The sequence below is a fragment of the Oncorhynchus clarkii genome, chromosome 19, assembly GCF_045791955.1.
Source record: "Oncorhynchus clarkii lewisi isolate Uvic-CL-2024 chromosome 19, UVic_Ocla_1.0, whole genome shotgun sequence".
Taxonomy (NCBI): domain Eukaryota; kingdom Metazoa; phylum Chordata; class Actinopteri; order Salmoniformes; family Salmonidae; genus Oncorhynchus; species Oncorhynchus clarkii.
This window is the reverse complement of record NC_092165.1, coordinates 57147758-57174278: the sequence shown is the minus strand read 5'-3', so window position 1 is coordinate 57174278 and position 26521 is coordinate 57147758. Positions and strand designations below refer to the sequence as shown.

Here is a 26521-nt window from a genome sequence, read left to right as displayed (position 1 = left end):
CCAAAACACTGAGAGCTAAGGACACTAATACCAAAACACTAAGAACACTAATACCAAAACACTGAGAGCAAAGAACACTAATACAAAAACATTGAGAGCTAAGAAACCTAATACCAATACACCTAGCGCTAAGAACCCTAATACCAAAACACCAAGCGCTAAGAACACTAATACCAAAACGCTGAGCGCTAAAAACACTAATACTAAAAAGCTGAGCGCTAAGAAAACTAATACCAAAACAATGAGAGATAAGAACACTAATACCAAAACAATGAGAAAACTAATACCAAAACAATGAGAACACTAATACCAAAACAATGAGAACACTAATACCAAAACTCTGAGAGCTAAGAACACTAATACCAAAACACTGAGAGCTAAGAACACTAATACCAAAACACTGAGCGTTAAGAACACTAATACAAAAACACTGAGAGCTAAGAACACTAATACCAAAACACTGAGAGCTAAAAACACTCAAATCAAAAAGCTAAGAACACTAATATCAAAATGCTGTGTGCTCAGAAAACTAATACCAAAACACTGAGAACTAAGAACACTAATACCAAAACACTGAGAGCTAAGAACACTAATACCAAAACTCTGAGAACACTAATACCAAAACACTGAGAACACTAATACCAAAACTCTGAGAGCTAAGAACACTAATACCAAAACACTGAGAGCTAAGAACACTAATACCAAAACACTGAGCGTTAAGAACACTAATACAAAAACACTGAGAGCTAAGAACACTAATACCAAAACACTGAGAGATAAGAGCACTAATACCAAAACACTGAGAGCTAAGAACACTAATATCAAAACACTGAGAGATAAGAACACTAATACCAAAACACTGAGAACTAAGAACACTAATATCAAAACACTGAGAGATAAGAACACTAATACCAAAACACTGAGAACTAAGAACACTAATACCAAAACCCTAATGCACCGCATTTTTATTTCCAGAGGTGTTAATCATTACAATGACATCTTGCATGTTCAAACATATATCAATTATTATGAATGCATCATCAGCCTGTCATCTATTCAATAAATCATTGAAATTCGGTGCAAACTTCCTTGCTTATGTCTGCTGCTAGCAGTGAAAACAAGCAACTGTTTGTCGTGTCGCAGATAAGCAGCTTATTAGGTTTTTATAAATGTTTTTTATAAGGGCTAACAAGGCCATCTCCATGGGATACATTTGATTAGAATAGACAGAGAGTGGATTCTACTTGTCTCCGGGTATTGACAATGGGGTATTGACAATGAGAGTATCGCTGCAACCAACAGCAATCACAGAAAGTGAACGTGAATCGAATCAATAAGCTGTGTGCATCCCAAATGGCACCCTATTCCCTATGGGCCCTGGTCAAAAGTAGTGCATTAAGTAGGGAGTAGGGTGCCTTTTGGGATTAAGCCGTTGTGTCCAGGAGTAGTGAGGAAAGTGAAGGGGCAGCTCTCCATTGATGCACAATTCTCGGTTAGCCACTGCTTGTTACTATTTACAGGTCTGACTGCTACATTGGAAAGTATTCAGACCCCTTGACATTTTCCACATTTTTGCTAAGTTACAGCCTTATTCTAAAATGGATTAAATAAATGTTTCCTCATCAATCTACACACAATACCCCATAATGACAAACCAAAAACGGTTTAAAAAATGTAAATTTAAAAAAAGAAATACCTTATTGACATAAGTATTCAGACCCTTTGCTATGAGACTCGAAATTGAGCTCAGGTGCATCCTGTTTCCATTGATCATCCTTGAGATGTTTCAACAACTTGATGGGAGTCCACCTGTGGTAAATTCAATTGATTGGACATGATTTGGAAAGGCACACACCTGTCTATATAAGGTCCCACAGTTGACAGTGCATGTCAGAGCAAAAACCAAGCCATAAGGTCAAAGGAATTGTCCATAGAGCTCAGAGACAGGATTGTGTCAAGGCACAGATCTCGGAAAGGGTACCAACAAATTTCTGCTCGGCTTAACTGAGCAATCGGGGGAGAATAGCCTTGGTCAGGGAGGTGACCAAGAACTCGATGGTCACTCTGAGAGAGAGCTCCTGAGTGCCTCTGTGGAGATGGGAGAACAGTCCAGAAGGACAACCATCTCTGTAGCACTCCACCAATCAGGCCTTTATCATAGAATAGCCAGACAGAAGCCACTCCTCAGTAAAAGGCACATAACTAGGAATTTGCCAAAAGGCACCCAAAGGACAATGAGAAAAAAGATTTTCTGGTACCATCCCTACGGTGAAGCATGGTGGTGGGGATGTTTTTCAGGGGCAGGGACTGGGAGACTAGTCAGGATCAAGGAAAAGATAAATGGCGCAAAGTACAGAGAGATCCTTGATGAAAACCTGCTCCAGAGCGTTCAAGACCTCAGACTGGGGCGAAGGTTCACCTTTCAACAGGACAATGACTCTAAGCACATAGCGAAGACAACGTAGGAATGGCTTCAGGACAAGTCTCAGAATGTCCTTGAGTGGCCCAGCCAGAGCCCGGACTTGAACCCGATCGAACATCACTGGAGAGACCTGACAATAGCTTTACAGCGACGCTCCCCATTCAACCTGACAGAGCTTGAGAGGATTTGCAGAGAAGAATGGGAGAAACTGCCCAAATACAGGTGTGCCAAGCTTGTAGCGTCATACCCAAGAAGACTCAAGGCTGTAATCGCTGCCAAAGATGCTTCAGTGAAGGGTCTGAATACTTATGTAAATTACAGTTTAAAAATTTTTTTTTTTATACATTTGCAGAAAAATCAAAAAACTGTTTTTTCTTTGTCATTATGAGGTATTGTGGTAGCTTTTTTTAGAATAAGGCTGTAATGTAACAAAATTTGGAAAAAGTCAAGGGTCCTGAATACTTTCCGAATGCACCGCAACCTAAAGCAGTGAATTACACACATTACAGTAGAGTGTACTAACGTCTGATTCTCTTTCGAGGTAAGACATTGGACATGTATGGAGACAATAGAGGAGAATATGATTAGAAATTGATCAGTATTGGTCTCAATACCAACACTAGCAGACCACTTAGTATCAAACAATCTACTCAGCGCAAAGCAAATATAGAAACTGGAATGGCCAACGACGTCTGTCATACACACCTGTGACTAAGAACCTGCAGGCACCCGCCCCGGCCTCATTGGTCACTTCACAGGTATACTCCCCGTAGCCCTCCCTGTTGAGGGCTCTGACGTGGTAGTCAGTCTCGTCGCGCTGATCCAACTGGCCCATGGTCAGCAGCCGGGTGCCCAGCTTCCACTCGTACTTGAGCACCTTGGAAGGGTGGGCCCGCAGCATGCGGCAGTTGAGGGTGAAGGCGCGACCCAAACCCTGGCGGATCTCTGTGAACAGTGGCTCCACCGCCGGCGGATCTATGGAGAGGAAGACAGAAGGCCATAGTCAGACAGGCAGGGAGGGAGACAAAGGCTGGATCCCAAATCAATCACTATCCCTTGTACTATATCAGTCAGGCACAGAGTAGCAATGGACCTGTCCTAAAATAACCCCTAGGCCCTATGGATATCTGATTTTGGTAGGTGCAAGCAATATGGTAATTGCTTCCCCATATTGTTTACACCTATCAACTCCTCTCAGATCTACAGGAGCTCCTCGGGAGTAGGGGTGTATAGAGGACTAGCAGGCGATTTGGAATTCAGCAAAACTGTCCTCCACACACAGGCAGCATCCCAAGCCTTGCTCCGTACATCAACCCAAACAAAATCCATTCCTCTGCATCCAGAAGTTCTCCACTCACGGGACTTTAAAGTTCCCTTATTTATCCAGCCTTTACATTATCTACTGCAGTAATGATTCCTAACGCACCAGTAATGAGATGCGTGGCTTTATCAATTATCCGCTACGACTTCACTGGAAAGTAATCTAAACACAGCTCTAAAATGTTCCTGTCGCTCTTTGGTGCACACCTAGCAAACCTGGTTACGCCGCGGGAGTCAGAGTCCAGTATATGGGCAAAACAGGCTACAGGCTAACATGAGAAGGCTAACATGAGAAGGCTAACATGAAAAGGCTAACATGAGAAGGCTAACATGAGAAGGCTAACATGAAAAGGCTAACATGAGAAGGCTAAAATGAGAAGGCTAACATGAGAAGGCTAACATGAGAAGGCTAACATGAAAAGGCTAACATAGGAACTCAGAAGTCACAAGTCTAGGGTACCAGAGCTTCTTGTCTGCAACTTAACAACCTTTGACTGACTGGCATTCAACTACTTTGAATTAGTTGTTGTATTGTTGTTTTACGCAAGGCTCTTTAGCGGGAGATATTTTGAGGGCCTCTGAGATATTTTTCCTGTTTCATGTCTAATTTTGAGAACTCTCAGAGGAACTGTCCTCTATTAACTCGACTGAGCTTACTGCTTGAATACACAGAATGGCTGGGTGAATCCATAGGGACCATCTTCCGCTTACGAGCGTGATTCACAGAATTTCTGAGTGGCACCATACGAGATAATGCTGCAGAAACACTTAAAAGAAAGATTTCTCCGGAATTGCAAATATACTTAATCTTATGGATACCTAGAAAGTAGTCTGTAGAGCCTGAAGGTCAGTGACCCAAGACGTTTGATTCCAGCTTAGCAACAGCATATTAGAGTGCAAAGACGTGGAAGTGGTAGGATCCCTGTTAGCATGCTTACAGCCCAGCTAGCACCTAACCACCACTATCCACAACGAGGCTTCAGGCAAGCCTCTCTTAGGCCACCGTCTGAAAGTTAATATTACTACAACTAAATGAACTAACTTCGAAAATGTTCTAGTCACATACAATACGCGTGGAATTTTGGAGCAGCAATCCCTTTTGATTGTAAAAGTAGCTAAATACTGTCCTCTGACAAGCCTATACAATTCAAACATCCTCACAATGCAAAATACAACTGTCTCCAGAGAATAACATAACATGACATTTAAATCCAAACAAGGAAGTGAACTTTAGAACAACAAAGCTTAGTATTTTCCTCCTGAAAGTCACCCACGTTACACTTTTAGAATTAAATGGTACTACCTAGAACCTAAAAGACTGTCCTCACAGGAGAACCCTTTGTAGAATCCTTTTTGGTACTAAGTAGAACCCTTTGGGTTCCATGTAGAAGCGTTTCCACAGAGGGTTCTACATGAAACCCAAAAGGGTTCTACCTGGAACCAAAAAATATTTATCTTATGGGGACAACCGAAGAGTTTATTCATTATTGGTGTAAGGTTAGTACTTGTTATTATTTACTGCAGGGATTAAAACATACGAAGTAGAACAAAAAGGCCTAAACAAAAGCTAAAAAAAAAAAAAAGGAAAAAGAAAACCTTAAAGGCATAATCTGTTATTTCAACAGCCTGATCATGACCCTGTTTTGGTAAACTGAGGAACGGGGCTTAGCTACGGATGCAAGGACTGACAGTCCATAAACGGGCAAAGGGACAAGGCCAAGAGATTCAATAGAGGATCCCACACACAATCTTAACCAATGTTTTGAACTGCTGCGCTCTGGAAAGAGATACAAGGTACCACTGTTCAGCAAGAATAGGAGCAGGAGCACGTTCCATTCCGATGGCCATCAGGCTGCTGAACAGTGGTACAGCTGTAGGATGCTGAACAGTGGTACAGCTGTAGGATGCTGAACAGTGGTACAGCTGTAGGATGCTGAACAGTGGGCCATAGGACAGCTGTAGGATGCTAAACAATGGGCCATAGGACAGATGTAGGATGCTGAACAGTGGGCCATGGGACAGATATAGGATGCTGAACAGTGGGCCATGGGACAGATGTAGGATGCTGAACAGTGGGCCATGGGACAGATATAGGATGCTGAACAGTGGGCCATGGGACAGATATAGGATGCTGAACAGTGGGCCATGGGACAGATATAGGATGCTGAACAATGGGCCATAGGACAGATGTAGGATGCTGAACAGTGGGCCATGGGACAGATATAGGATGCTGAACAGTGGGCCATGGGACAGATGTAGGATGCTGAACAGTGGGCCATGGGCCAGATATAGGATGCTGAACAGTGGGCCATGGGACAAATATAGGATGCTGAACAGTGGGCTATGGGACAGATTTAGGATGCTGAACAGTGGGCCATAGGACAGATATAGGATGCTGAACAGTGGGCCATGGTACAGATGTAGGATGCTGAACAGTGGGCCATGGGACAGATGTAGGATGCTGAACAGTGGGCCATGGGACAGATGTAGTATGCTGAACAGTGGGCCATGGGACAGATATAAGATGCTGAACAGTGGGCCATGGGACAGATATAGGATGCTGAACAGTGGGCCATGGGACAGATATAGGATGCTGAACAGTGGGCCATGGGACAGATGTAGGATGCTGAACAGTAGGCCATAGGACAGATGTAGGATGCTGAACAGTGGGCCATAGGACAGATATAGGATGCTGAACAGTGGGCCATGGGACAGATGTAGGATGCTGAACAGTAGGCCATGGGACAGATATAGGATGCTGAACAGTGGGCCATAGGACAGATGTAGGATGCTGAACAGTGGGCCATAGGACAGATATAGGATGCTGAACAGTGGGCCATGGGACAGATGTAGGATGCTGAACAATGGGCCATAGGACAGGTGTAGGATGCTGAACAGTGGGCCATAGGACAGATATAGGATGCTGAACAGTGGGCCATGGGACAGATGTAGGATGCTGAACAGTAGGCCATGGGACAGATATAGGATGCTGAACAGTGGGCCATGGACACAGATATAGGATGCTGAACAGTGGGCCATGGGACAGATATAGGATGCTGAACAGTGGGCCATAGGACAGATGTAGGATGCTGAACAGTGGGCCATAGGACAGATATAGGATGCTGAACAGTGGGCCATGGGACAGATATAGGATGCCGAACAGTGGGCCATGGACACAGATATAGGATGCTGAACAGTGGGCCATGGGACAGATATAGGATGCTGAACAGTGGGTCATGGGACAGATATAGGATGCTGAACAGTGGGCCATGGGACAGATGTAGGATGCTGAACAGTGGGCCATAGGACACATATAGGATGCTGAACAGTGGGCCATGGGACAGATGTAGGATGCTGAACAGTGGGCCATAGGACAGATATAGGATGCTGAAGAGTGGGCCATGGGACAGATATAGGATGCCGAACAGTGGGCCATGGACACAGATATAGGATGCTGAACAGTGGGCCATGGGACAGATATAGGATGCTGAACAGTGGGCCATAGGACAGATGTAGGATGCTGAACAGTGGGCCATGGGACAGATGTAGGATGCTGAACAGTGGGCCATAGGACAGATATAGGATGCTGAACAGTGGGCCATGGGACAGATGTAGGATGCTGAACAGTGGGCCATAGGACAGATATAGGATGCTGAACAGTGGGCCATGGGACAGATGTACGATGCTGAACAGTGGGCCATAGGACAGATGTAGGATATTGAACAGTGGGCCATAGGACAGATATAGGATGCTGAACAGTGGGCCATAGGACAGATGTAGGATGTTGAACAGTGGGCCATGGGACAGATGTAGGATGCTGAACAGTAGGCCATGGGACAGATATAGGATGCTGAACAGTGGGCCATGGACACAGATATAGGATGCTGAACAGTGGGCCATGGGACAGATATAGGATGCTGAACAGTGGGCCATAGGACAGATATAGGATGTTGAACAGTGGGCCATAGGACAGATATAGGATGATGAACAGTGGGCCATGGGACAGATATAGGATGCTAAACAGTGGGCCATGGGACAGATGTAGGATGCTGAACAGTGGGCCTTAGGACAGATATAGGACGCTGAACAGTGGGCCATGGGACAGATATAGGATGCTGAACAATAGGCCACAGGACAGACGCGGGCTCAATACACTGACGGACAGTAGACAGCAGAGAATTTGAATATGTGAAAATGTAAATGTGTGACTTGTGTACCTTCTATTTTTCCGTACTGCATGTGATATACTGTGTTGTGTTTGTGTATTTGTATGCTGATGTCACAAAATGAATTTCCATGTAAATGGACAATAAAGTACATTGTATTGTATCGTTAAAACTCACAGACCATGTTCCATTGTTCCACTGAACATTATTATGCTAAAACAATGTTGTTACCAGGGTAGTCTCCTTTTAACTACACACGTAGGCCTAAAAGAGCAAATTCCTGTAAGGTGTTATGCAAGTGCTTAAAATGTTCCTGGGATGTTTCTGGAAGACACTACAAAACCCTTCTGCGAACCCAAAAAAGCACTGTTGACATTATAATGGGACTGTCTTTATCTCTATTTCTATGCAATGTTACTTGTGACTGTTTATTTTTTTCTCTCCCCAAAATAAATATTAATGATGACAATCTCTTTTAACGTGGAAAATGGCAGCAAAACTGCAGTGTGAATGGCTCCATCGGTGCTACATTTCATGCTCGTTCCAACTGGGGATTTCCCCGTATACTAACGCTGCATGACTGGGTGATAATAGCACTTTCACAATTTCAAGTGTCGTAGCTTTTTTTTTTTTTTTTGTAGCTCCAAAATGTATTCTCTCTTTTTTTTTATAAATGAAAACTGGAGGGGATAAATGAACGCTTCGCTAATTAGGCTGGAAGCCAGCTTTAATGCCATACTTAACGAACGGCCCAGGATTAAACACAGACAGAGCCTTGGTCATAGAAGGAATAGCCATCCTCGGTAGACCACATTTATATCACTTTATAAACCGTGTTTCCATTCACAGTCATATGGTATAAAATAATTATCACGACGGCTGTGATGGAAACAGGAGGTTTCGGGGTACAAGTTGTATAAATGCCTATAGATCATTTGTTTGTTCAACACGGTGGGATCTTTTTTGTGTCGGTAAAATTAATTATACGAGAAATGGCGGTGGAAACACCTTTTATGTACATATATTGATATAATAACCATCATACCGATGTAAACTTGGAGTCATTCTATTATACGGTGTGCAGTCCTCCCACAACAACTCGGGGAAACCATGCAGTTTATTAGGCTACAAATGAAAAAAAATGATGATGAACGTTGATGAGCTTGATGTTCCTTTCCAATAAATATTGAGGGTATTATTATTCTGTTGACATGATGATCGATGCATGACTGCTGACAAATACAAATGTTCCTTTTTCGCTCCTTTTCGTCATGTTGACTAGCCTACCCACACTTTATGGGTTGTTGGCTAGCGAGCACGTGCCAACACCAGAGTAGGCACATTTGCTATTCTGTGACAAAACTATCCGTAGCTCAGTAGCTGTGCGTGGGTCAAATCAAAGGGGAAGCCAGGACAAATAAGCTGTATTACAACCTATGTGTTGTGATAATTGCGTTGTTTTGCTCTATAAACTGTTAGTTCATATGCCTTGCCCCCGTGATATATAGGCCTAAAGGCCGAGACAATAAGAAGACACTGTGGCAGAATACATTCAACCACACCGTTGTTTCATCCCAAAGCATATTGCATGTAACAAACATGACCTACAGCACAGTCAAGTAAGTTAATGTTTCCGACATTTTAGGACCACATCAAATCACCTATGCTTAGTCTAATACAGTGACAACTAAAAGATACCAAAAATGATTTAGTCCACTCAATGTAAGCTAAATACGATGTGGCTGTCCATGGTTCTTATTTATGTGTGGGTGTGCGCGCGCGCGCATTCGTGCAAGTAGAAAATTAAAATGTTGACTCGCCCTACTTGTAGAGAAACGCCAATGCCATCCTCCTCTTTCATATTGATGAAACGATCTATAACTCTGTCACACAGTACGTACACGCTTTTATGCTTGCTCCTAGCCTTCAATTGTCAACAATGAGCCAGTTAGTTAACATTAGCCTACTACATCTAGCTACATGTTGAACTTCCATCCTCTCAGGCCAGGGGCACAATGTATGAATTAATGGTTGAATCAGAATCGCCATTATAATCATTGGCTAGTACGGACAATTAAGTAAAATCACGTCCAAATCCCTATCTCCATCTGTGACTCTTTTATGAAAGGGACAATTTTAACTAGCTAGCCAGCCACCGGATGACAACAACACAATGAGATGCAACAATTCAAGTTGTTTCTGTCAATGACGTATGCTCCGATGCGATTTGATAGGAGTGATGCCAAATCCAAACGCAGCTTCCCTTGACGATTTTCTTTGGTGCGCCAGGACCATTCACAGTTGAGCTCACTCAGTTTAGCTCAACGCTGATTGGCTATTATTTTATACTTTTTTTCATCAAGGGAAGACAAATGCTCACTAACATTCAATGCTACAGGCGGCAATAATGTCATACTATTTTTGACCAGACGGCATTTAAAAATGACCTACACATACAGAGACAGAGGGGCACTGTTTCGTTCGCCCGGATGCTTTCTCCGGTGAGATACATTCAGCCTCTTCTGAACTGAAGGAACATTTTGACACACAGAGAGACGAAATATACAACATTTTATGTTTTTTTCTTGGAAACCTAGCTACAGACAGGGGGCGAGACTAGGATTTATAGCCTCATAGTCAGGGGGATTGACTAGGATTCATCCCCCCATAATCAGGGGGCTTGACTAGGATTCAACACCTCATAGTCAGGGGCTTGACTAGGATTTATCCCCTCATAGTCAGGGGGCTTGACTAGGATTTATCACCTCATAGTCAGGGGGCTTGACTAGATTTATCCCCTCATAGTCAGGGGGCTTGACTAGGATTCATCCCCTCATAGTCAGGGGGCTTGACTAGGATTTATAGCCTCATAGTCATGGGGCTTGACTAGGATTCATCCCCTCATAGTCAGGGGGCTTGACTAGGATTCATCCCCTCATAGTCATGGGGCTTGACTAGGATTCAACCCCTCATAGTCAGGGGGCTTGACTAGGATTCATCCCCTCATAGTCAGGGGGCTTGACTAGGATTTATCCCCTCATAGTCAGGGGGCTTGACTAGGATTCATCCCCTCATAGTCAGGGGGCTTGACTAGGATTCATCCCCTCATAGTCAGGGGGCTTGACTAGGATTCATCCCCTCATAGTCAGGGGGCTTGACTAGAAACGTGTCGTTAATCTTATAGAACTCATTCTTTACATGCTGTTTTCTCTCCTCCTCCTCTTGCCTCCCAACTGGTGGCCATTTCAAGCCCTCGTTTTTAAGAGACTATGATGTAATGGCAGAGCAGCTTACATCAATATGCTTCCATTAAATATATTATAACCAGGGGAAATAAATAAATAGTGGGCTGTAGATGAAATGCCTAAACTAACAATAATTGGGGCTTTTCAGAGGCAGATGGATCTTCGCTGTTTGAGGGTTTTTCTTTTTTGTACATTTAATCGTGTGAAGGGGAGGAATATGCAGAGAGGGTTGTGAAATGTCAGAGTACCACTGCAATTATCTCTTTATTACATTTTAAATAGCGCCATTAATAATAATCAGGGGCATCAGAATTTCGAGACACTTCATTATGAATTTTGGGGGAAAATTACTGTAGAACTGTGCCTCTATACAGCCTGTGCTTTTATTAAGGATAGGCCCATCATTATATAATTCTCACAATATGGCTGACAACTTTATCTTAACATACAAACCAACTTTTTAACCTGAATTTGAGAACCTCGCCCCCATACCTCCCGCTAATTGGGTAACCTTTTTGTTTTCCGAGTGAGGCAAATGTTGTACATTAAGAGGACTATGTATTTTGAAAGATGAGACATTGAGGATTATAATAAATACCACTTTGATGTCATACAAGCAAGCCAAACACCCGTCCAAATTTGCACTTCACATTTCCATATCATAAAACTCATATTTATGTGTCAGCTTTTACAATCACTATGTTTGATATACAGTTACAAGATGACATAGTGTCCTACTGTCACGGATCCTTCCGGGAGTTATGTCATTACGCACACCTGGTCCCCATTACCACTGATTGTGTATCGTATAAATGTGCCCTCTGTTCTCCATTTCGTTGGTCGATTACTGTTCCAATGTCCGTTAGTCGTGTGAGTACCTATACCTTGTTGCTTTGGCTTTCGTACTGCTTGTATCGCGCACAGATGATTACGGGTCTCATCCAGTGTGGTATCATTGTGTGCGTGTCTGTTACGGGTCTCATCCAGTGTGGTATCATTGTGTGCGTGTCTGTTACGGGTCTCATCCAGTGTGGTATCATTGTGTGCGTGTCTGTTACGGGTCTCATTAGGTGTGGTATCATTGTGTGCGTGTCTGTTACGGGTCTCGCCCCGGTGTGTTTATTTCAACCCTGTGTTTTTATACGTGTTTGGTCTTCGTCCCCGTGCCTTTACATGGCACGCTGTAATTTGAGAAAATAACAAACCCTATTACGCATCCCTGTGCCTGTCTCCTGATCCCTTTATACCAACGTGACAGAATAATCAACCATTAACCTCTTGGATTTAGGGGGCGCTATTTTAATTTTTTGGATGAAAAACGTTCCCGTTTTAAACCAGATATTTTGTCCCGAAAAGATGCTCGACTATGCATATAATTGACAAAGAAGACACTCTGACATTTCCAAAACTGCAAAGATATTGTCTGTGAGTGCCACAGAACTGATGTTACAGGCGAAACCCAGATAAAAATCCAACCAGGAAGTGCCGCATTTTTTGAAACCGCCTCATGCCAATGACTCCTTATATGGCTGTGAATGAGCTACGAATGAGCTTACGTTTTCCACGTATTGCCCAAGGTGTCTACATAATTGTGACGTCTTTTTAGGCATTTCCATTGAAGAATGGCTGTAAGGGACCATATATAGCATGTGGTCACATGGTGTCTCCCGCAGAAAATCTCGCGTAAAATACTGAGGTAGCCATTTTTCCAATCGCTTCTTATGAGACACCAATTGCCTCGACGGATATATTATCGAATATATATGTTAAAAACACCTTGAGGATGGATCCTAAACAACGTTTGCTGTGTTTCTGTCGATATTATGGAGCACATTTTGAAAAAAGTTTGGCGTTATAGTTGCAGCATTTTCCGGTCGATTTCTCAGCCAAGCATGATGAAGAAACGGGAGCTATTTCGCCTACAAAAATAATATTTTTGGAAAAAAGGAACATTTGCTATCTAACTGGGAGTCTCCTGAGTGAAAGCATCTGAAGTTCTTCAAAGGTAAATTATTTATTTTGGTTGCTTTTCTTATTTTTGTGAAAATGTTGCCTGCTGCCAGCAGAGCCTAGCATAGCATTATGCCATGATAAACTTACACAAATGCTTGTCTAGCGTTGGCTGTAACGCATATTTTGAAAATCTGAGATGACAGTGTTATTAACAAAAGGCTAAGCTTGTTAATCCGTCCGATGCCGCCACATCTGGTCCGTCCGATGCCGCCACAACTGGCCCGTTCGATGCCGCCACAACTGGTCCGTCCGATGCCGCCACATCTGGTCCGTCCGATGCCGCCACATCTGGTCCGTCCGATGCCGCCACAACCGGTCCGTCCGACGCCGTTGCAACTGTTCCGTCCGACGATGATGCAACTTCGGCAGCTGCATCAGGTCCTGATCGACCCTCACTGTGTTCTTGTGATCGTCATTTGGGCTGGTGTTGTCCCGTTGGGGGGGGGGGGGGGGGGGGGGGGGGTGGACAGTGTCACGGATCGCTCCGGAACTGTGTCATTACGCACACCTAGTCCCCATTCCGGCTAATTGTAACTGTATAAATGTGCCCTTTGGTTTCCATTGTTCTGTCGATTATTGTTCCAATGTCCGTTGGTCGTGTGAGTGAGTACCTGTGCTGTGTTCTGGCTTTCGTGCCACTTGTAGGGTGCAGATGATTTCGGGTTTCGTCCCAGTGTGTTTATTCGAGGTACTCGTCGCTCTTTTGTTTGGGTTTCAACCCTGTGTTTTGTAGACGTGTTTGTTTGGGTTTCAACCCTGTGTTTTGTAGACGTGTTTGTTTGGGTTCAACCCTGTGTTTTGTATACGTATTTGTTTGGTCTTCGTCCCCGTGCCTTTACATGGCGCGCTGTAATTTGGGTCAATAAAAAAAAACTTTTACGCATTCCTGCACCTGTCTCCTGATCCCTTTATACCAACGTGACAGATACCCTGGGTTGTTCTGAACAGATTGAGCCTGTTTGTCTGTTGTAAAGAAACACACCTTAAATGCACTCATGACTCATTTCTATGAGCAACAAAATGATCTGTTTCCATGAATTGCATTGTAAAAGCCTAACACTGTAATATCGTATTTTATAACTTAGCTAGTCATGTTGACAATAGACAGGGTAATGTTCAGTCTTGTGTCAGATGAACTGTTGTCGTCACCTTTGGTCTAATAATTTCCCCATAATCTCAAAACTGTTCCCTTTCAATTGACCCTTCGCTAAACCCGGCCCCAATGGATAACAACTGTCATTGAGCAACCCCTCGGACAAGCTCACGTTTAAATCGCATGAAAGCCAGTGAGGGCTATGCAAAAACAGCTTTTATTTAAAAATATATATGGTTAAATAGCTCAATTTAACAGTGCACCAGGAGTACCAGCTACTATGATTTCAGAAATATGTTGATTAAGCATTTTTCGAAACTGAAATGATACCGTTGTTACATTGTTTGCTAGCTCAGCTGGTTAGATAGCTCTCGGACTCATTGACCACCAAATGTTGCTAACGCTAGCTAGCCACTTAATATAACTTGTTTTCTCAAAATGTATGTTAGCTAGCTAACTTAGCAATGTTATGAATACAACCCCCATCTACTGCCGACATATGGATTTGATTTGAGAGCACTTGACTGCATGCTGACAGTGAATTCAGAGCCATTCGGGGACTAGCTACACTACAAACATAATTTTACCAGGTTCCAGTGAAGAAATTGTAATGACAGTCCACCACAACATACCCAAATGTTTCCTGATTAGCAAGGGTTAGTCTGTGTTCAATTTCATTGTGTATTAGGAACACAGTTTGAGATCATTGTGAGGGGATTTCGCCAGTGGTTGAATGGGGAATTGGGCTCCCCGAACAAATGTTGTCCGAGGTCTTTGGCTCGGCAGGCTAACACAGTCATTGTGCGCTGGAAACCCGGGTCTGCAAAGCACAATCACAGTGCTAACAGCCTGTTTCTGTCCAGTCTGTGGCACGTCTGTGATTTAATAACCAGACACTGAATGACTGTGCTGTTCCTAAGAACAGTGCTCCAGAGCAAATGACGGCATCTCCCTTTCCCTGTTACTGTTCCTGCCCGCGAAAAACTCAAAGTGGATTGAAAAGGTGACAAGTATGGGCATTGATCTTTCCAGTCAGCGGAGTGTAACCCCCTTTGGCCAGAGATCCTCCAACAAAAGCCAACCAGGCCTTCTGTGATCCGACTCAACGGCTCGGGAGACCGGCTGTTGATCCAGCACTGAAACATGCCTGGCCAATGAAGTAGATTAACCCTTGGAGGGAAAAGGTCTGGAGACAGACTGGCTGCTGTTGAGGCACCCATACTGTTATGGTGAGACGGGAGTTAACCGGGTTCAAGTACATTACCTGAGAGCTTTCAATTACCTGGGTGACGGGGCTGTGGTCTCTACATTGTTTGCCGGTCCCCGTTTTCATCAGGTACATATCAGTGAATGATTCCTAATACACCTGGTCTTCCATAGAAATTGACCAATGGTTCTTTATGGTGGCATCTTTATGGTGGCATAGATGCAGCGTGAAGTCAAAGAAATCAGTCTTGCGGCTATTATCATTAGATACCGTTCCGATATTTCTGGTGAACTAAAGCCTGAAATATTTCAGATGGACATTGTACAGTGCCATTGAACTAAATTGAAGTCTCCAAATCAGAGCTGCACAGTATTGCACATCAATAGTTTCACTGGGGTAGGCTTTTAAAGTGAGATGTAAATCCTTCTGGGGCTTTCTGAGAAGTTGCAGTGGAGTCAACCCGAGATCTTCTTCCAAGTATCCAAAGTTAGCCCAGGTCTTTTGTCTTAATATGTCTTCAAGAACAGCCATCACAATGGCTTCTATGCATATTAAAACACAATTAAAACTGAGTGCTATTGTTGCAGCCGTTCATCGCTAGCCTAAGCATACAAGCAAGGCAAAGCACTTTGCTGAAATACATGTACTAGCTGGTCTCCGGTGGCCCTGACATGTAGAACAGAGTGGTAATAAAGATTACACAGTTACGACAGAGGAATTTATTAAAAACATGCATGCACTTACGCTAGGGCTAAATACAAGGGGCTGCCTTAACAGATGGCCCCCAGGTCTTAATGGCTTCACTTTGGGTAGAGTGTGACGTGGGGCGGAAGCGGGAGAGAGCGAGAGAGAGATGGAAAGAGAAGGAAAGAGATAGAGAGAGATGGAAAGGGAAGGAAAGAGAGAGAGAGAGAGATGGAAAGAGAAGGAAAGAGAGATAGAAAAGAGGGAGAGAGAGAGAGAGCGATGGAAAGAGAAGGAAAGAGATAGAAAAGAGGGAGAGAGAGAGAGATGGAAAGAGAAGGAAAGAGATAGAAAAGAGGGAGAGAGAGAGATGGAAAGAGAAGGAAAGAGAGATAGAAAAGAGGGAGAGAGAGAGCTATTTTCATTACCAATATAACAGAGTAATGCTGATCTGGAGGCTTAAAACCTAGGGAAATCTCTCTCGTATCTCTCTCTCTTTCACTCTGCTCTGTTTTTCTTTCTCTCTCGTATCTCTCTCTCGTATCTCCCTCTCTCATGTGTATCTCTCTCTCTCTCTCTCCTCTGTCATCTCTCCTCTCAATCCCCCACAAACTCTGCTACCTCTGCTGCAAGAGACTGCTCAGCTGTCACAGATATAAGTCCACATTATCCAGTAGCATACACGGGTGCCCAGACCTACAGCCAGTAATGAGTCCTGTGCCAGGGATTATCTTCCTAGCTACCCTTCTCTCTTCCCTGCCCTAGTTCCCTTCCCTGTAATCACAATCTCTGCAGGAAGAGGAGGAAGAGGAGGAGGACGGATTTGTGAAATGGAGGATACATGACATGCACATATAGAGAGATGTTGTATGAGTCATCACTAACAGGCATCTCCTAAACACAGGCACGCACACCCGCAGGCAGGCAAGCAGACACACAGGCACGCATGTAACACACACACAGCCCCGGTGCCTCTTCCAGGGAAGAGGGAACAACACACAGCCTAGAGCTGGCGGCTGAAGATGTAAACCTACGGGACAGGCCGAAGTCGATACACTACGGGACACGCCGAAGACGTTACCCCACGGGACACGCCGGAGACGTTACCCCACGGGACACGCCGGAGACGTTACCCCACGGGACACGCCGGAGACGTTACCCCACGGGACACGCCGGAGACGTTACCCCACGGGACACGCCGGAGACGTTACCCCACGGGACACGCCGGAGACGTTACCCCACGGGACACGCCGGAGACGTTACCCCACGGGACACGCCGGAGACGTTACCCCACGGGACACGCCGGAGACGTTACCCCACGGGACACGCCGGAGACGTTACCCCACCGGACACGCCGGAGACGTGACCCCACGGGACACGCCGGAGACGTGACCCCACGGGACACGCCGGAGACGTGACTCCACGGGACACGCCGGAGACGTGACCCCACGGGACACGCCGGAGACGTTACCCCACGGGACACGCCGGAGACGTTACCCCACGGGACACGCCGGAGACGTTACCCCACGGGACACGCCGGAGACGTTACCCCACGGGACACGCCGAAGACGTTACCCCACGGGACGGACTGAAGACGTTACCCCACGGGACGGACTGAAGACGTTACCCTACGGGACGGACTGAAGACGTTACCCTACGGGACAGACTGAAGACGTTACCCTACGGGAAGGACTGAAGACGTTACCCTACAGGACGGACTGAAGACGTTACCCTACAGGACGGACTGAAGACGTTACCCTACAGGACGGACTGAAGACGTTACCCTACAGGACGGACTGAAGACGTTACCCTACATGACGGACTGAAGACGTTACCCTACAGGACGGACTGAAGACGTAACCCTACAGCACGGACTGAAGACGTTACCCTACAGGACGGACTGAAGACGTTACCCTACAGGACGGACTGAAGACGTTACCCTACAGGACGGACTGAAGACGATACCCTACGGGACGGACTGAAGACGTTACCCTACGGGACGGACTGAAGACGTTACCCTACGGGACGGACTGAAGACGTTACCCTACGGGACGGACTGAAGACGTTACCCTACAGGACGGACTGAAGACGTTACCCTACAGGACGGACTGAAGACGTTACCCTACTGGACGGACTGAAGACGTTACCCTACAGGACGGACTGAAGACGTTACCCTACAGGACGGACTGAAGACGTTACCCTACAGGACGGACTGAAGACGTTACCCTACATGACGGACTGAAGACGTAACCCTACAGCACGGACTGAAGACATTACCCTACAGGAGAGACTGAAGACGTTACCCTACAGGACAGACTGAAAAAAAATTATGTGATCGTTGCCTCCTTATAGATATCTGTCACGCACAGTTTCTCTCACTACAGTAACACCATATTATGTTTTACAATTGAATCCTTCATAACTTCAGCTACATTTAATTGTTGTTCTGAACAGCTGTACAGGTATGAAATAATTAATAATAGTAATTAATTTAATAATTTAGACTTTCTTTGCCGCCAAGTAAAGAAATGATTGGCTGTGGATTTTGGCACTCAGTCAATTTTAATGTCCCATTTTTGATGACTGTCACGACTTCTGCCAAAGCCGATGCCTCTCCTTGTTCGGGCGGTGCTCGGCGGTCGACGTCTCTGGTCTTCGAGCCATCGCCGATCCATTTTTCATTTTCCATTTGTTTTGTCTTGTTTTTCCACACACCTGGTTCTCATTTCCCTCATTATGTGTTGTATATTTAAGCTTCTGTTTCCCCCATGTCTTTGTGTGGTATTGTTTATTCTGTTTCATGTATTGCGCACGTTAGTCTGTTGCGCTGGGTTATGTTAACCCGTATTGTTATTCCGTGTTCACTTTGCCGTGTGTTTTTGGTTCGCCAAAATAAAAGGCTCCGTTGGCTACACCATATCTGCTCTCCTGCACCTCAGTCCTTTACAATCATTTACGCATACCTGACAATGACATGTTCTCTGAGAGTTTATATTTTTTGAGAGCCGGAACTCATTTGAACACATCATTGAAAATATTAAAATAAATAAAAAGGCAACAACCCCAGACTAGCAAACCATGAAAGAAATATTTATATATTTTTAATTCCATTCCTTTACTTTAGATTTGTGTGTATTGTTGTGAAATTGTTAGATATTACTTGCATTTCACTACACCCGCAATAACAGCTGCTAAACATGTGTGACAAATGAAATTTGATTTGAATTCGTCACCAATATATATAATTCGTTCCCTATATAGTGCACTACTTCTACCAGTGCCACACACAGCCCCCGTGCTATTGGTGCTATTTAGCAAAACAACTAAACAGGTTAAAAAGACTAAATCGATTGATAAAGAATATTCAGTTTCCACATAGGCCTGTCGGTCGATAACAAGTCCTCAATCATTGAATATGAATGTCCTCATTTATCATGTCCATGACATGGCAAGAACAGGATTCTCTCTGACAATGTTTATTAGAGAGCAGAAAGAGGTTTTATTAGAGCGCAGAAAGAGGTTTAATTAGAGAGCAGAAAGACGTTTCATTAGAGCGAAGAAAGAGGTTTTAATAGAGAGCAGAAAGAGGTTCGATTAGAGAGCAGAAAGAGGTTTATTAGAGAGCAGAAAGAGGTTTCAAAAGAGAGCATAATTAAGTTTAATTAGAGCGCAGAAAGATGGTTTCATTAGAGCAGAAATAGGCTTTATTAGAGTGCAGAAATATAGTTTTATTAGAGTGCAGAAATATGTTTTTTAGAGAGCAGAAAGAGAGCAGAAAGAGGGATTTAATTAGAGAGCAGAAAGGTTTTATTAGAGAGCAGAAAGAGGTTTCATTAGAGCACAGAAAGAGGGTTTATTAGAGAGCAGAAAGAGATTTCATTAGTGAGCAGAAAGAGGGTTTCATTAGAGAGCAGAAAGAGGTTTCATTAGAGAGCAGAACAAGGTTTTATTAGAGAGCAGAAAGAGGTTTCATTAGAGAGCAGAAAGAGGTTTTATTGGAGCACAAAAATAGGTTTTAATAGAGAGCATAATTAAGTATTATTGGAGAGCAGAAATATGGATTTATTAGAGACCAGAAAGAGGTTCAATTAGAGCAGAAAGAGGTTTTATTAGAGAACAGAACAAGGTTTTATTAGAGAGCAGAGGTTATATTAGAGAGCAGAAAGAGGTTTCATTAATGCAGAAAGAGGTTTTATTAGAGAGCAGAAAGAGGGCTTATTAGAGAGCAGAAATAGGGTTTTAGTAGAGAGCAGAAAGAGGGTTTTATTAGAGAGCAGAAAGAGGTTTTAGTAGAGAGCAGAAAGAGGGCTTATTAGAGAGCAGAAATAGAGTTTTAGTAGAGAGCAGAAAGAGGGTTTCAGCACGGAGCAGATCTAGGTTTAATTAGAGAGCAGTAAGAGGTTTTAGTAGAGAGCAGAAAGAGGGCTTATTAGAGAGCAGAAATAGGGTTTTATTAGAGAGCAGAAAGAGGGTTTCAGCACGGAGCAGATATAGGTTTAATTAGAGAGCAGTAAGAAAGTTTTGTTAGAGTGCAGAAATAGGTTTTTTTAAAGGGCAGAAAGAGGGTTTCATTAGAGAGCAGATAGAGGCTTTTATTAAAGAGCAGAAAGAGGCTTTTATTAAAGAGCAGAAAGAGGTTCAATTAAAGCAGAAAGAGGGTTTTATTAGAGAGCAGAAAGAGGTTTTAGTAGAGAGCAGAAAGAGGGTTTATTAGAGAGCAGAAAGAGGGTTTTATTAGAGAGCAGAAAGAGGTTTCAATAGAGAGCAGAAAAATAGGTCTACAAATGCAAGTAAATGTTGGTGTTTGCTAAAGAACATGGTACATCCTCGTGCTGTACGCACAACCCTACAGAATGTACAGACCCCACGGCTAGCAGGCACACTTCTGTGCAACATCACATTCAGTGGCGTGCTGTATTTATAGTGAATTAACCTTAGCCCTCGTGCTCAAGGACATGGCTGCATGGGAGTTACATAATGAGTGGAGAGCTGTTAAACTGGCTAGCAACAACAAACAACATCTGTGAGTCACACACACACATAATGATGTTCACAATCACCCTTGAGTGTGAAACTCAAACTATGAGTGGAGCCATTGTGGATCTGTTAGACTAGAGTATCACCCATAGAGATGTAACTACATACAGTGGGGAGAACAAGTATTTGATACACTGCCGATTTTGCAGGTTTTCCTACTTACAAAGCATGTAGAGGTCTGTCATTTTTATCATAGGTACACTTCGACTGTGAGAGACGGAATCTAAAACAAAAATCCAGAAAATCACATTGTATGATTTTTAAGTAATTCATTTGGATTTTATTGCATGACATAAGTATTTGATACATCAGAAAAGCAGAACTTAATATTTGGTACAGAAACCTTTGTTTGCAATTACAGAGATGATACGTTTCCTGTAGTTCTTGACCAGGTTTGCACACACTGCAGCAGGGATTTTGGCCCACTCCTCCATACAGACCTTCCCCAGATCCTTCAGGTTTTGGGGCTGTCGCTGGGCAATATGGACTTTCAGCTCCCTCCAAAGATGTTCTATTGGGTTCAGGTCTGGAGACTGGCTAGGCCACTCCAGGACCTTGAGATGCTTCTTACGGAGCCACTCCTTAGTTGCCCTGGCTGTGTGTTTCGGGACGCTGTCATGCTGGAAGGGAAGGAGGTTGTTGGCCAAGATCTCGCGATACATGGCCCCATCCATCCTCCCCTCAATACGGTGCAGTCGTCCTGGGCTCATGAAGGTATTGTGTTTGGGGGAAAACGTGGAGTTTGTTTGAGAACTCTGTAGGTGTGCTGTTTGCATCTTTTGTTACAGTTTGTTTGAGTTGTAATGTTTGGTGCCCAGTATTGGTTGCCTTTGTTTGTTTGGTAAACTTGCCACTGCGTGGATAGTTGGTGTGCTGCGTTGGAGAGTACATAGATTAGTTTCCAAGCCTTTTGCCCAGGCTGGAGACTCTTGTTCTACTCGCTGTTGGGACATCGGTCCGAGGAGGTGAGTACAGTCGGCTGTGTACCTCAGTAGGAGATTTGGGTAGGGTAGTGACACTAGCTACCCGGAGCTATAGCCTTTATTTTCCCCCTGTTGGGCTTAGCGACGTGTTTCACTTTGGAATACGTTGGGCATGGTTATTTTGTTTGTTATTTTTGTGTGGTGTCTGTGGACTGAGCAATTGTCCTGGGGGGCAATTTCTTACATTGTTACCCCAGGAAATCTTAAGTTTTATTACATACAGCCAGGAGGAACTATTGAACATAAGAGCAACGGATCCTTTGTTTGGTCCACCACCCAGGACATTAGATCGGATCCCAGCCGGCAACCCAAAACAATGGCGCCGCAGAAGGGTCAGACGGAGCGGTCTTCTGGTCAGGCTCCGTAGACCGGCACATCGCGCACCGCTCCTGAGTATACTACTCCCCAATGTCCAGTCTCTTGACAACAAGGCAGAGCAAGGGTTGCCTTCCAGAGAGACATCAGAGATTGTAACGTTCTTTGTTTCACTCGGGATACGTTATCAGAGTCAGCCACCTCGATTATAATCACAGTCGTGTATATCCCACCCCTAAGCAGACGCATCGACGGCCCTGAAAGAACTTCATTGGACTCTATGTAAACTGGAAACCACATATCCTGAGGCTGCATTTATTGTAGCTGGGGATTTTAAAAAGGCTAATCTGAAAACAAGGCTCCCTAAATTTTATCAGCATATCGAATGCGCAAACCAGGCTGGCAAAACCCTGGATCATTGTTATTCTAACTTCCGCGACGCATACAAAGCCCTCCCCCGCCCTCCTTTAGGAAAATCTGACCACGACTCCATTTTGTTGCTCCCAGCCTATAGACAGAAACTAAAACAGGAAACGGATCCTTTGTTTGGTCCACCACCCAGGACATTAGATCGGATCCCAGCCGGCAACCCAAAACAATGGCGCCGCAGAAGGGTCAGACGGAGCGGTCTTCTGGTCAGGCTCCGTAGACCGGCACATCGCGCACCGCTCCTGAGTATACTACTCCCCAGACAGAGAGCCCGTGCTCTCTGTCTGTCCGACCAATCGGATTCCACGCTTCAAGATTTCTTCGATCACGTGGACTGGGATATGTTCCGCATAGCGTCGGACAATAACATTGATGAATACGCTGATCCGGTGAGCGAGTTTATTAGTAAGGGCATCGGTGATGTCGTACTCACAGCGACTATTAAAACCTTCCCCATGGCAGCATTCGCGCAAAACTGAAAGCGCGAACGACTGCTTTTAATCAGGGCAAGGCAACTGGAAACATGACCGAATATAGTGTAGCTATTCCATCCGCAAGGCAATCAAACAAGCAAAGTGTCAGTATAGGGACAAAGCAGAGTCGCAATTCAACGGTTCAGACACGAGAGGTATGTGGCAGGGTCTACAGTCAATCACGGACTACAAAAAGAAAACCAGCCCTGTCGCAGACCACGATGTCTTGCTCCCAGACAAACTAAATAACTTCTTTGCTCGCTTTGAGGACAATACAGTGCTACCAACATGGCCGCTAACAAAACCTGCGGGCTCTCCACTGCAGCCAACGTGAGTAAAACATTTAAACGTGTTAACCCTCGCAAGGCTGCCAGCCCAGACGGCATTCCTAGCCGCGTCCTCAGAGCATGTGTAGACCAGCTGGCTGGTGTGTTTATGGACATATTCAATCAATCCTTATCCCAGTCTGCTATTACCACATGCTTCAAGAGGGCCACCATTATTCCGGTTCCCAAGAAAGCTAAGGTAACTGAGCTAAATGACTATCGCCCCGTAGCACTCACTTCCGTCATCATGAAGTGCTGTGAGATTAGTCAAGGACCATATCACCTCCACCCTACCTGACACACTAGACCCACTCCAATTTGTTTACCACCCCAATAGGTCCACAGACAACACAATCGCAATCACACGGCACACTGCCCTAACCCATCTGGACAAGAGGAATACCTATGTAAGAATGCTGTTCATCGACTACAGCTCAACATTTAACACCATAGTACCCTCCAAACTCGTCATCAAGCTCGAGACCCTGGGTCTTGACCCCGCCCCAACTGGGTCCTGGATATCCTGACGGGCCGCCCCCAGGTGGTGAGGATAGGAAACAACATCTCCACCCCGCTGAACATCAACACTGGGGCCCCACAAGGGTAGGTTCTCAGCCCTCTCCTGTACTCCCTGTTCACCTATGACTGCATGGCCATGCACGCCTACAACTCAATCATCAAGTTTGCAGACGACACTACAGTGGTAGGCTTGATTAGCAACAACGACCAGACGGCCTACAGGAAGGAGGTGAGGGCCCTCGGAGTGTTATGTCAGGAAAATAACCTCACACTCACATGTCAACAAAACAAAGGAGATGATGGTGGACTTCAGGAAACAGCAGAGGGAGCAGCAAGTTTTAAGTTCCTCGGCGTCCACATCACGGACAATCTGAAATGGTCCACCCACGCAGACAGCGTGGTGAAGAAGGCGCAGCAGCGCCTCTTCAACCTCAGGAGGCTGAAGAAATTGGGCATGTCACCAAAAACACTCACAAACTTCTACAGAAGCACAATCGAGAGCATCCTGTCGAGCTGTATCACCGCCTGGTACGGCAACTGCTCCGCCCACAACTGTAAGGCTCTCCAGAGGGTGGTGGGGTCTGCACAAAGCATCACCGGGGGCAAACTACCTGCCCTTCCTGACACCTACACCACCCGATTTCACAGGAAGACCAAAAAGATCATAAAGGACAACAACCACCCGAGCCACTGCCTGTTCACCCCGCTATCATCCAGAAAGCAGGGTCAGTACAGGTGCATCAAAGCTGGGACCGAGAGACTGAAAAACAGCTTCTATCTCAAGGCCATCAGACTGTTAAACAGCCATCACTAACATTGACTGGATGCTGCCAACATACTGACTCATCTCTAGCCACTTTAATAATAAAAAATTGGATGTAAGAAATGTATCACTAGCCACTTTAAACAATGCCTCTTTATATAATGTTTACATACCCTACATTACTCATCTCATATGTATATACTGTACTCTAAACCATCTACTGCATCTTGCCTATGCCGATTGGCATCGCTCATCCATATATTTTTATGTACATATTCTTATTAATTCCTTTACACTTGTGTGTTGTTGTGAAATTGTTAGATATTACTGCAACGTCAGAACTAGAAGCACAAGCATTTCGCTACACTCGCATTAACATCTGCTAACCATGTGTATGTGACAAATAAAATTGATTTTGATTTTTGATAATGAGAAGCTAGAGCATGATCGTGAGAAGCTAGAGCATGATTGTGTAAAGTATGAAAAGGTATTGGAATTTAAACAAGATTTGGAGCGTGCTAAAGCCTGATGAGAAAGTGGGTGTCTCATGGTAGTTGTTTTCTGGGGGAAGCGATTAGTCAGGTTGTTGTACCAGTTAACCTCTCTGGTGGGTGTGGGACGCTATCGTCCCACCAGGCCAACATACAGTGAAATTGCAGAGCTCCAAATTCAAAAACAGAAATACTCATAATAAAAATTCAGAAAACATACAAGTGTTAACAATCGGCTTAAAGATGAACTTCTTGTTAATCCAACCGCGGTGTCAGATTTCAAAAAGGCTTTACGGCGAAAGCATACCATGCGATTATCTGAGGACAGCGCCCAGCACACAAAACATTACATACAGTTACCAGCCAAGAAGATTAGTCATAAAAGTCAGAAATAGCAACAAGATTAATCACTTACCTTTGATGATCTTTGTATGGTTGCACTCACAAGACTCCCAGATACACAATTAATGTTCAATTTGTTCGATAAAGTCCATCTTTATATCCAAATACCTCCGTTTGTTGGCGCGTTTTGTTCAGTAATCCAATGGCTCAAAGGCAGTCACAACAGGCAGACGAAAAATCCAAATACTATCAGTAAAATTCGTAGAAACATGTCAAATGATGTTTAAAATCAATCCTCAGGTTGTTTTTAGTCATAATAATCGATAATATTTCAACCGGACAATAGCTTCGTCAATATAAAAGAAAAACAAGAAAGGCGCTCTCTCGGTCGTGCGCAGTGGGGACTTCCCACTATCCACTGACTCAAAGTGGTCTTACTCCCTAATTTTTCAGAACACAAGCCTGAAACAATTTCTAAAGACTGTTGACATCTAGTGGAAGCCATAGGAACGGCAATCTAGGTACTAAACATTGACATACTGTATAGGCAGTCAAGAGAAAAGCACCCACATCAAAAATGTCCCACTTCCTGCCATATCAGTTCTGTTATACTCACAGACATTATTTGAACAGTTTTGAAAACTTTGGAGCGGTTTCTATCCAAATCTACTAATTATATGCATATCCTAGCTA

The 26521-nt window shown here is 44.3% G+C and overlaps 1 protein-coding gene across 1 annotated transcript in view; it reads right to left on the bottom strand.

Annotated features, from left to right (window-relative positions):
- The window catches only part of LOC139374364 (MAM domain-containing glycosylphosphatidylinositol anchor protein 2-like), a 180618-nt gene that overhangs the window by 46991 nt on the left and 107106 nt on the right, over positions 1 to 26521 (bottom strand). Inside the window, exon 9 of the mRNA XM_071115401.1 lies at positions 3128 to 3397. Within this exon, the coding sequence (XP_070971502.1) occupies positions 3128 to 3397 (270 nt within the window). The remainder of the gene's footprint in view (positions 1 to 3127; positions 3398 to 26521) is intronic.